Here is a 12,498-nt window from a genome sequence, read left to right on the forward strand (position 1 = left end):
GCCGAGACAGTGGTGGCTGCATCCGCGGTGAGACTGTTCACGTCTGCCATCACTTTGTTCAGCTTCGCCCTCAGACGCGCGTCGTCTACGTTGGGAAGGAACGACTCCATCGCCCGATAGAAACTCACAACTGGTTCAAGAAAAATGAAGGGGAAGGGAAGGGAAGGGAAGAAAAGAGAAGGGAGAGGAGTCAGAGTTCCCGTCTGTGTCTGTCTGTCAGTTAGGCTCTATGTCCGGTCTGTGATGATGATGATGACGCGTTCTGCAGGCGACACAACACGTCGCGCAGACGGCGCTACTTTATGAGGCAGAAGAAGAAGGAAAAGAAAAAAAAGAGAAAGGAATGAAAAGGTAAGACCCCACTTTGATTACACCGGCGATGTGTAATATATATATTTGTATATAGTATGTGTGCGTGTGTATGCGTGTGTGTGTGTATTGCTGTTGTTGTTGTTGTCGGGTTTTTTCTTTTACGGCTCCTCGATGCGCCCTGCACGCACGGGAGGCGAACGTCACCATCTGCCAGTGAATGCGGTCTCTCTCTTTTTTTTTTGTGGTTGTCTGTTTCAAGATTTCGTTGCCTCGCATCGCTTCGAGACGATGAATGGCCCCCCGCCCCACCCACCACCCACCCTATGCGACTGGTGTGGTGTGTGAGGTGTGTAAACAATGCAGGTCTAAGGGACGAAGAGGGCACACTGGAGTGGAAGAGGGAAGGGAGGAAGTGGAGTGGCGTCGAAGGGGGTGTGACAACGCGCGATGATCTCAGAGAGGATCCACTGCAAAAAAAAAGTTTTGATACTGTAACGCTTGACAAATGAGCACAGCTCCCCTGTGCGGTACACACACACACACTCAAAAAAAAAGATTACCGGGGAAACAACTGCGCCCCATCCTCCCACCACACCAGATGGACATGACTGAGTTCTCTGCACACAATACACGCATACACACACAAACACACACAGAGATCACTTTCGACTGATCGAGCGACGCACCCAACAGCAGGAAACGGCCCTCCACCTCTCCTTCTCTCCCCCCGCTTCCCTCCCTCCCTCCGCCCTCACGTCGTACTTTACACTATCCAACTAGGGAGACATCATCCCGTGCCCCACAACTGACTCCATCCTCGCTGGGTTGTGCCCCACAAGGCGCTGGCAGCTGAGGACACCGCAGTTGAGTTGGACCCCGCTGCGATGGCCGCACCGTCGACACCGATCACATCCGCTGCACCGACGCTGCTGCGGAACCCTGCCGCAGAGGCGACGACCGCAGACGAAGGACCGCCGATGCGATATGGCCTCGTGGTCAAGGAGGAAGAGGAGGGCAAGTTGGGATTCAACGCCGCTGCCATCGGGGGCACAAACGAGTGCGTCTCAGGCACGTGGGGTGCGGTGCTTACGGAACCCGAGACCGGTAGCGCACGGGCCCCACCCGTGGGGCCAGAGGTCAAATCTGCGCTTGACGACATCGCAATCGGCAACAGGGTCAAGCGCTCTAGCCCGTCACGGGGAATGAGAAGCCGCTCAGTTGAGCATGGAGCGGCGACCACGGTGCCGGTGGGGACAAGCGGCCTCGCAGCTGCGGCGGCAGCCACAGAGAGACCGCGCAACGCTGCACCCTTGTGTGTCGCACCCGCACCTCCGTTGTGTGGTCTCTCGCTGCATGCCACCCACAAAAGCCCACTCGCCGAGATGAAGTCACGGTACCCAGCGATAATCAGCGGAGCCGCGCTGCGCCATCGCACCGAGTCGCACCGACTCTGAAGATGGCGCACGACATGTCGAAGAGGTCCGTCCTCCACAACGCACGCCGCGGCCTCGGTCGAAACACCACCGCTACACCCATCGGACGCGAAGAGCGCATTGACCACTGAGTCTGCTCCGGTGATAGAAGTGCTGCTGCTGCTGCTTGTACAGCCGCCTATACTCTCTCGCCCAGCACACCACACAGATGATGTGAACAGCACGTCCATGTACCATTGCAGGCGAACGTCATCTGCATCGCACTGTGTGGAAGCGGCGGCAGTTAAAACAGTGCGCCCCGTTGGCAACGCGTGTACGTGTGCCTCAGCTACGCCACCACCACTGCCTCCACCTATCCAATCGATAAGAGGGCAGAGCTCGAGCTCGTAGAGCTCCGCAGCTGTCGCGGCAAGGCGCTCCCGCAGTCGTTGTTGCTCCTTCTCAGCCACCAAGACATGCATACCGCATCTCCTCGCATCACCAATGTCTGCGGAGGCTGTTGCCGAGGTGGCGCCGCCATGCCCTTGCCCTTTCCCTGAGAGAGCAGGGACACTGCGCGTATCACCAGCACCGGGTGCAGGCGACCCGAGAGGCGTCGGTGAAGAACAGAAAAGGCGTGGAGTCCCGTAGAGCGCCTGGTGGAGGTGACGTAGCGTCGCCTGCGTCACTGTCATGAGGGCCGGTGTAGGCTGCATCGGGTAGGCAACCCCGTGACTTGGCTTGGCGTGGCTGTCTTGAGGCGCGACCTGGGCCGCAATCGGCGCACGAACCCACGCAGCAGAGTTCGAGTGCGTCATTCGACGCAGCGCCGCTTCGACACGACTAGCCGCTGTAGCGCTCGTCAGATCCTTGTCTGCACTCTCACGCAGCCTCGACAGGGGGCTGTAGGCCTGTTTAAGGGACGTGCGATAGTAATCGATCAACATGTTTTGCCATGGCGCCTGCATCCGCTCGTAGAGCTGCTCTGCGTCTGCGCACAGCTCGCTCACCACCGTCGCCTCGCCGGGCGGAACGAGAAACTGAAGCCGCTGCAGCACCTGCGAGTACACTCGCACGAGCAGCGACACCTCGTAGCCGTACACCACACCCGCAGTCTCCGCGTTGGGGGCAAATCCGGTTGGTGCATCGCACAGCGGCAGCGAGACGCGCTGCAGGGCGTCCCTCAGCCACCCCACAATACGCATATGCAGCGGTGGCGGCATTGACGGTGCAAGCGAGGAGTCTTTATCATCCGGCAGTGTGAGGGCCCCAGCAGTTTGCGCATGCACCGCCTCCACGAGGGTCACAAGACACCGATGCAATACCTCAGCAGCATGGCCATTCAGGTGAAGAGCACCGAGTGAAGCACTGCTGCTGCTGCTGCTGCTGTCAGCTGTGGCCTCATGCTCAACCGCGCAAGACAGCTCCCACTCAGGGAAGAGGATGTCCTGAACACCACTCAAAATCTGTGCGAGTTGTGCCTGCTGAGAAGCGTTTAGCTCAGAACTGACGAGGGCAGCGCCCCGCATCGACAACTGCCCATCCCCCTTCGCGCACGTCGCTTCGGATATCCCCGACAGAGGCAGCTGTGCCGCCCGGCACGCTGCGCGGCCCCACTCCAGCCCATCCTCGCAAAATATGCTTTCCCCAAAAGTCGTGCGACACGACAGGTGTGCGCTGTCGACGGCAAGGGTTGCTGTGCGCGGCCGGAAGCGATCCCAGTTGATGCCCGCTATTCGAGATGAGAGGCTGTTCCTCCCATCACGGTGGGCAGATTGCCTGGTCAACGGTACTGATGCAGAGCCACGGATACAACTGTGAGCAACCCCCTGCTCTCTCTCACGAGCGCCGGGTGGTTTGGGATCTGCACCTGAGCCCCTTCCGCCAGCGCTACTCGCCGAGCCCAGTGTAGAGAGTGCATGCAGGCGAAGAACAGAAAAAAGCGCGGACCATGTGTGACCCACCGCGGATACACAAGATGCGTCGCGATGTGTGTTGCCGCCGCCTGCAGGATGCTGAAGCTCGGCGTCACTACCCCCACCGCTGGTTTGCAGCATGCGGTGCGCAGAGGCGGCGAGACCTCGCGCTACACAAGATTCGACGAAGCTCACAGTCTCCAAGGCGACGGTCACGCACCGCTGCAGTGCGGCGCACAGCGTAGTTTGCTCAGTCGACTCCCACCACCGCGCCATGTCGAAACATCGACATGTTTGACCCAAACCAGAGAAGTTCGACACCCCCTCGGCGGGGTCTGTCGTCCCTGATAGCGAGGTGCGCCGAAAGCCCTCCGGTAGCAGTCGTTGCAAGGCGGCCCGCACTGCCTGCGGTGCAGCTGCGGTATCGTGGTTGCACCTTCCTTTGCTGTACACCCCCAGCGCCAGCGGATCGCGCGCAAGGAGCAGCACCAGTGACGACACACACGGGGCGAGGAGACGTTCACATACAAACTTCAGAGGCGACTCGAGATCTATCGCTTTACAGGCGGCAGGTGTGCGTCTTCTTACTCCATCGTCTGATGCAGCAGTGAGTGAGCCATTCCCCAGAGCCGTAGACAACGCACTGCCCGTCTGCAGCTCTGCAACGTTGTTCACGCTGGCCCGGAGTAGCTCAACGTACGCGCGCCGTCGAGCCGCCACAGACGCTGACGGAGAAGGCTCCACCCCTGAAGTCACAGGCACCGGTACAACACCCCCCGATTCGCCCATTGGCGTCGTCTGTGCACCTCCCGCGCTCGACAGCGGCGAGAGCAGACGCGAGTCTCCCGCAAGGCGAAAGACAAAGGGAGTGCCGGGGCAGTCATCTGCTACGCCGCCGGGTGTGACACCCCTGCCAAGGTTGCGCAAGCGCCAATCCAGCAACTCGCCCAGCGACCGCACACCGACAGCACCAGCCGACGTTGTAAAAGACTGATGTCCGTTGTCCTGGCGAGCATGGGCAGCAACGTCGGCGCTGTGGTCCGTGTCCCAGAGCTGCTCATCAGAAGTGGCCCCATCTGACATACAGGTGCGCTGCAGGAGGTACAGCAGAGACATCTCCTCATCCAGCGCCGCGACTGCCGGGGGCACCTCTGCCGAGGTGGCCTGCAGGAGATCGACGTAGTCGGCAAAGGCACGAAGGAGAAACGAGAGGCCCGAGAAACACCGCAAAGCCCATGTCGTGTTTGACAGTCCGCTACCCTTCGCCTCCGAGACCCCCGTCGAAGTCTTGAGGCGGTCGATTGTCTTTGCCCCCAACCCCAACGCCGACAAATGCGTCGTGGTGGCAAAGACACGCGTCTCAGGCAAGAGTCCAGTTGGGAAGAACGACGAGACGTTGCCCTCGGGTTTGGCGCGTGTCGATGATCGACCCGCTGTCGCGGTCATGCTCTGGCTTTCTAGGCTGCCGCTGAGGAGCGCAGAAGGCTGCTGCAAAGAATCACTCGCCGCTGTCTGTCTGTCCACTTCGTGGCTCAGAAACACGGTTGGGGAGCATGAGGAAGCCAGAGCATCCCACCGCACCGCGCTCACTTGACTCTCGCGGAGCAGCAGCACAGCAAGCAACGCCAGAAGCATCCGGCACGGATTCGCAGCGCCAGACAACACCCCTGTTCCGGTGGAGGAGTCCACGTGGGCGGAGGTGGGCAGCGCCGCTTCCTCCAAAATATGTGAAAGGACAGCCCGCACGTTCTGCGAGGCCAGCCAAAACAACACATCCGCTGCGCCATCAAGTGACGTGATCGCCCTAGTCAAGGCCTCAGGCCTCTTGTCCTGTATTTCTGAAGAGTTTGAAGGCCTTGCCGAGAGTGCAACCCCTGGCGCACACGCCACAAGGGCATCCACGAGAGTGGGTGAATCCCCAAGGGCCCGCAGAGCGCTGTGGCATTGCACGAAAATTAGCCACACCCGCACCAGGTGGCGGTGTTCTGCAGCTCGCCCTGCTTTGACCTTCGCCTCGGCCGAAGACCTATGCGAGTCAGCCTTCGGCCCCGCCGTTGACGTCTGCCCTGCGAGTCTATCCTGCTGCTCTTGAATGCGGGCGTACTCGTCCGCAGCACGTCGCAGGAATCGCAGCATGAGCTTTACAAGTCGCACCTCTAGAGTGGTGGCTCGCCGCTGAAAGCCGGTGACCCAGGACAGGGGTCGTCGTGCACGACGGGACCCCCTATTGGGGTACGTGCCGGCGGCGCAACTGACACTGGTGGAGGTCTCGGCACCGCCTTCATCAGGCCCGTAGACGCGAAGGGACGCTTGCACGCGATGCAGACGACGTGCAAAACGAAGCAGTGGTAGGTCACCCTCCAGCGAGCAAAGAAAGCTCTCCTGCTTCTCCTGAGCTGCAACAGAGAGTGCGGTACTACTACACAGCAAGCTGTCGGCATGAGGTGAGTCATGATGGGTGTGCAGATGCCTGTCCAGGTTGGCCCCCAGCGACAAGGATGCAGGTGTGTTCGCGTTGGCACAGTCGCTGGAAAGCTTTGCCATCACGGCCTCTGTGTCTCTCGGCATCGAGTAAGCAGCTGACGCGAGTGTCACGTAGTCGAGATGCAGTGCATTCAACTCGTCGTCCAGCCGCATCCGCTGCGCTGCGAGTCTCGCTGAACTCGTCTCACTCTCCATCAAAATAATGCTGGGTGCGCCCATTGTGTTCGCGTGCGTTGGAAGTGCGGACGAAAAAGGGGGCGTCACTATGGGCAACAGGAACGCAGGGTTGAGCCCGGTCGTCCTCACACTCGCGCCTAAGCCCTCTTGAGCCGCTAAAGTGACGCTGGCACCGCGATTGCTGTCACTCCGGCTTCTATCAGTGGCGGCGGGATATCCATTGCGAGCCGTCGCACCCGACGGGGTCTCTCTCGCGGTGTTGGTGTTGGTGCCGCTGGAGGCAGTAGTGCGTGCAGCCGCAGAGGATGCACGTCTTTGACGCCGAAGGCGTGCAGCGAACCACGACGGCGGCAGAAGCGGTTCGACATCCGCCTTGGCATCGCCGCTCTCGAGTGTCTCGCGTGACACACCCGCGCGCTCCATCGCCCTCTCGATTGTGAGGATGTCATCGCAGTCGCGTTGCATCCCCACAACACCATCACATGCAACAAGAAGATCCTGATAAGACTTGCCCATGATGACGCGCAGGTCATGTTGGTTGGCCTCGATGCTTCGCGTAACACTGGAAAGGTAGCGTACTGTCTCCTCCACGTTATTGTGACGGAGGATTCGCCTCACCTCCTGCGCAGCCTCTTCCAGCGACATGACCGAGCTGTATCTCCCCCTCCCCTTTCTACACACCGTTCTCCTCGAATCGGTCACTAGGGTTCCGTGAGCAAGAGTTGCGGGGGGAGTGGGGGGAGTGGGAGGGGGGGCAGACTACGCGTGTCGAGAATGAGACGCCAGAGAGACTCTATAGGGAGGAGATACACACAGAAGAGGTCAAACACAGAGGGAAGTAAAGGGGGGTCTAAAGCCCACAGTCCTGCGCTGTGGGCGGCAGGGGTACACTCGCTGGACTATACACCCGCCCTGGAACATGCTCATTGTATACTGGGCCCGTAAGAACGAGACTTTTTTTTTTTGGGGGGGTCGAGTGGGAGAGACACACACATATCACTGTCGTCTGCGAACATTCGCACAACATACGGTGGTTCACGTTGATGGCAACTCAGCCACTCTGGGTTGTTTTTTTTGTCTCCGGTGTGCCCATCCCTGCAAAATGGTGGAGAGGTGGGAGAACGAGGAACGAGGAATGAGAGGGAGGGGGGGGATACATCTAGAGAGGCGAAAGAAGTATCGGCTACCTGTGACATTACCTCTCCGAGTGGTATGCACACATTTGTGCCGGCTTCCAGCATTGCGTCCCCCCCCCCCACACACACACACAACGATGCCATCCTGTATAAGATTTACTCTTCCCGTGCTCGCTTCGCACGTAGAGGGGGGGGGCAGTCACACCCTCAACACCTTCTCGGTTCTCCTCTTCAGGCAGAGCGGGGGTACCACTGGGTCAAAACAAGAGTTCAGATGTTCTACACAGGTAAAACGCACGCATATAATATGCATATGTGCGTGTACGCGTGTGTGTGTGTCTAGTGTTGTCCCCCCGTCCTGTGTGTGTGTGGCAGGGGGTTGAACGGAGGGGGGGGGGAGTGAAGTAAACAAGGGAACAATAGTAGTGTACAAAAAAGGTCAAACTCAACTAAAACATCAGCCAAAACAAGAAGAAAAAAACAATAGAGATGCACTCGACCCTCAAGCACGCCACAGGTTATAAAAGTGGGGGGGGGGGGAGGGGGGCAGAAGAGCGGTGGAAATAGTCAGAAGAGGTTAAGTGGTGGAAGAGGGGGAAAAAACAGCAAAAATGAGGGGGACCATCACAGAGAGAGAGGCACATCGACATAAAGGCCAAACAAAAAAAAGGCATCATTAACAACGACAGCATCGAGCAAGAGACCACTAAAATGGACCGGTGAGAGAGAGAGAGAGACAACAACCGGCGAGCACCGCGCGTGTCACCTGCCTCCTTTACAAACAAGCAGACAAACCCACAACACCAGCATAGCTGAGCACACATGACTCCGTTAGGGGAGGGGGGAGGCTCGAAAGGGAGTAGAGGAAGCTGCAGTGAAGGTGTACCAGAGAGATCCATGTCCCGAAACGGCCTAAAGCGAAGATGTCAGCGGAAGGCATCCCACGTTTCCCCCCTCCTCCTCCTCCTCCATTTCTTTTATCCCCCTCCCTTTCCCTTCCGCACTCACTGCACGTCAGCACCGCAAATCCAATGTCAAGTTATAGCTCGATGGCGTATACATATTTATGTACATGCATACATATAAGTATATATATATATATATATGTATATATATGTTTATATGTCTGTGTATATGTATATATATATGTCTGTATATATGTCTGTATATGTCTGTCGGTATGCATGTATAGCTTAGCGTACATGGAGGGAGAGAAACACATGTGGAGGTGAGAAAGAGCAACCGATCAGCCCAAAATAGCGGCTGGGTTTTTTTTTTGGGGGGAGGAGGGGGATCGAAAAAAAAAGGAGCAAAGGGTGACCCAAGAGGCGGTATCCGCTCTCTCTCTGCACCTTCACTGTCTGTTGCCCTTCCCTTCACGACACCCCCCCCCCCCTCTCTTGTCCCACGCCCTTCTTTTTTTTTTCTTGGGGGAGAGGGGCATCAACGGAGGGGTAACGAACGAAGCCCATACTTCACACCAGTATTGTGGTCTGCCCAGTACTTGTAACGATTTTCATACACCGGCACACCATCGGCGGCGGACATGTTGTAACGAGGCCTCTCCCTCTTGCGACCAAACCACCTGACAGAGGGCAAACGATCCCAGCCCTTCACCCCGGCTCCGAGAAAGCGCCGCTGCTCCGCCACCCACTGCGCTGCCTCCGCCACAGCCTCCTCCTCACCGCTGCTCCTTCTCCCCAGCCTTGCCGACGTCGCAAACAGCTCCCTCTGGAAGAAGTGGTGCAGGAAATACGAGTCAGCAGGCGTGCAGCGGTGCGCAACGACCGTCGACCACGTCACGTTATGCACCTTGCCTTCGTGCATATCGTGAAAGCGAGACAAGCCCTCCTTCACAAACCACACGCGATTGTTCAAGCAGACATTTTTCGTCACCGGCAACGCGTTCCTGATGAGCAGGCCCAGAAGAATGTCCTCCTGGTGCAACCGGATTGTGCGATACGCACGTGACTCTTTCGCGTTGAACTCACTCATCGCAAGCCGCACCACGTCCCGTCTGCCACGCTGCCGTGCCTTTTCCAACGCAACGCGGACAAGGTTGCGGTGTACCATGAACATCATGCCCGCGTTGAACTGCGCCTTCTGAAACACGCGCATGCTGCCCCAGTAAACGCACTCCGTTGTGTTCGGGGTCAGGAGGGGGAACGGTGCGGCCCTGTGCCGCGCAGACAACGCCAAAGCGCTTGACCTTAAAGACTTGTGCTGTAGGCCGCCCATCACGTACCGCACATCGCTTAAAAACTGCGGCACCTTCACGTACGCGTCGTCGTCGCCTTTGATAATGAACGGCACCGTGGGGAAGGCGTGGTACGCGTACTCCAGCCACAGGATCAGCTTCTGGCTCATCCCAACCTCCACAGGAAGGCCCCACTTGGCGTCCTCGCCAAGCCTCTTGTTGGTGGTCGGCCGGCGATCGGTCATCATGTCGATCCACAGAACGTTGCGGTGCGTCAGCGCCTCCTGCCACAGCGCAGACGACGCGAGGCAGATGAGCTCCGCCGGCGACGTGAACGCGGGTGTCACGGGTACAGATAGGGCGCTGCTCAGGTACGACAGTGCAGAGGTACTCGGGCTGCCGTTGGTTCTTGTTGTGATAATCGAAGCACATGGCGTATCGTCAACGGCAGCAAAGCGCCAGTCTTTGCGGAGCTCCACACGACGCTGCGCGTATCCCATGTCTGACACCTCATGGCTCACATTGCCGCTTCTCGCAATTTTCATCAGTGCGTCGGAGGCGGCTCTGTACTCCGTCGTCGTCGGCAGCAGAATCCTCATCCCCCCTTTCCTCGCCACTGATGTCGCTGCGTGGTCCTGCGCTACTGATGCGTCGTCAATTGACGCATTCCTGTCGATCAAGGGCTCCACTGCTGCAAATAGGTAGAGGGGCAACAGCGCCCCAGTGAAGCGGTTGTCACGCCGCGCCACCTCCTGGTACGTGAGCCACGTCTGGCGCTGCGCCTCACGCAGGGCAGCACGCGCCGGCTGGTCCGTCGACGGGATGCCCAACACTGCCAGGTACGGCGCTGCGCGGTGCGCACCGGCCTCAGCGTGGCCATCGACAGTCGGAAACCCGGCTCCGTACACGTACCGCAGCCACTCCCAAAGCTGCAGCTCTGTGCGCACATTCACATCGTCGGTCACGCTCGCCATCGCCAGCAGCATCGGCCCCACACGACCCAGCGGGGCTGCTGACGTGGCGAACAAGCCATGCCGCTTCTGCAGCCTCACGCCCTTCACACCGATCCTGTACGTCGACATATCCAAGCACTCCTTGCACCTGCCATCGATCACCCGCAGCGTCCACGAGGGCAGAAACGCTGCCGTGATGCGAAGCGGGTCGCAGAACAAGAGGCTGTTGCCACACCGCTGGGTGTGCTGCTGCTGCTGTTGCTTCATCTCGAGTCGCTCAACCGCGTCCTCGTGCTGCACAAGAATAGACCACGGTTTCTTCTTCGGTTCCTGTACAAAGTCGAGTTCTGCGTACACGTCGGTGTAGTCTGTGGAATACACTAAAGCCCAAGAAAAAAGAGAGTACACTGCAATCACAACGCAGGTAAAAAGTAGCGCCATCCGGAGACGTGTACATGAGACACGGGGGGACGAACCACAGCCGGGTAGGAGGCGCTTCAGAGAATTCGAGAGGCCTCTTCGCCCACGCACTGGGGCACGGTGAGAAGAATAAATCGCAAGGGGTTCTTCGTGCTCCAGGTACTTGGGCCTTGATGCAGTCAGGATGCCACCGCTAGAAACAGAAAAAGAAACACCTTTGCCTGTTGCTGAGGAGGTCTCCTCACCTGTGGAGCCGGAGCTGTCGCAAGATTTATCCACCACTGCATTCCTCGTGCCTGAATGGACTTTATCCGAAGAGGGGGTATACGTGCCGGCCCGTCGCTTCATCCACATGTTTCGAAACATATGCGACATCGCGTAGGATCACTTGGGGGAGGAGGAGGGGAGGGGGGGGAGACACACACACAAAGAGAGAAAATTATATACGGTTATATATTTATACGCACACAAAAATGAGACCACACGCACGCCCACAGAGACACTCAGACGTAGGGAAGGGGGGGAGGGGGGGGGGGCAAGATAGAATAAAACGCTTGGATTATCAGACGACTCGACGACACCTCTTCACACACGGGTGGAGCTGGAGAATCGGCACTGAGGTGTGCGTGTGCGTATGCGTGGGTGTCGCTTGTTTCTTGTTTCTTCCTTTTCCTTCTGCTCTGCTGTGGGCCTGTCGATTTGGGGGGGGGAGGGAGAGAGGGGGAGAGAGAGAGAGGGAGAGGGAGAGGGAGAAAGCCCAATGACGCCAGAAAGACGGCAGCAAGACGCAATCGTGTGTGGAAAAAATGCAATCAAGCCTCTTTTTTCTCCTCAGAAGTAAAAAAAAGAGAAATAAATAAAAAAAAAAGAATGGGCACAAAAGATTGATGTCACCAATCAGATTACAATGAGAAAAGACACAAGCACTCCACTCAATCGCCTACTTAATCACTCGCGCGCACGAACACCGATTCTGCAGAGATGAGCGACAACGACAAAAACAAAGAAACCGCGCAGAAAAACAAAAATGAAGTAAGTAAAAAGGCGTGGGCACAACGAAAACAGCAAGTCAATAGGAGTTTATATATTACATAGATATATGACTTTTTCTGCCAGTTGGTCAATCTCGTGCGCGCGTGTGTGTGTGCGTGTGTGCGTGCGTGCGTCCGTGCGTGTTTAATAGAAGGAAAGGGGGAGAGAGAACAAAAAAAATCTTTCGAGGTGTTAGACCGGTACGAAGGAGGGGGGGGGTGAACAATACACACACACACACACACACACACACACAACCACCCGAGTCCAATGATATGCGGAGCAGGGGCAATGAAGAGGAGTAACAGGGAGGAAGGGAGAGGGGGGTGGGCAAGGAAGAGGTCTCCAGGAACCGCGAAAAAAAAAAGGAGATATAACCTAGAAAAAATTATATATATATATATATATATGTGTGTGTGTGTGTGTGTAATTGAGTGACTGTCAAAGCGAAAAAAAAAA

At 57.5% G+C, this 12,498-nt stretch overlaps 1 protein-coding gene across 1 annotated transcript; it reads right to left on the bottom strand.

Moving 5' to 3' along the window:
- Window positions 1-1,099: 1,099 nt before the first annotated feature.
- On the bottom strand, window positions 1,100-6,946 carry JKF63_07561 (uncharacterized protein; the record flags this gene model as incomplete). The annotated part of the gene is made up of 1 exon (XM_067903498.1): window positions 1,100-6,946. One exon carries the CDS (start codon window positions 6,944-6,946, stop codon window positions 1,100-1,102), a length of 5,847 nt encoding a protein of 1,948 aa, XP_067759930.1.
- Between the last annotated feature and the right edge of the window lie 5,552 nt (window positions 6,947-12,498).

This window comes from Porcisia hertigi, chromosome 2, assembly GCF_017918235.1.
Source record: "Porcisia hertigi strain C119 chromosome 2, whole genome shotgun sequence".
NCBI classification, from domain to species: domain Eukaryota; phylum Euglenozoa; class Kinetoplastea; order Trypanosomatida; family Trypanosomatidae; genus Porcisia; species Porcisia hertigi.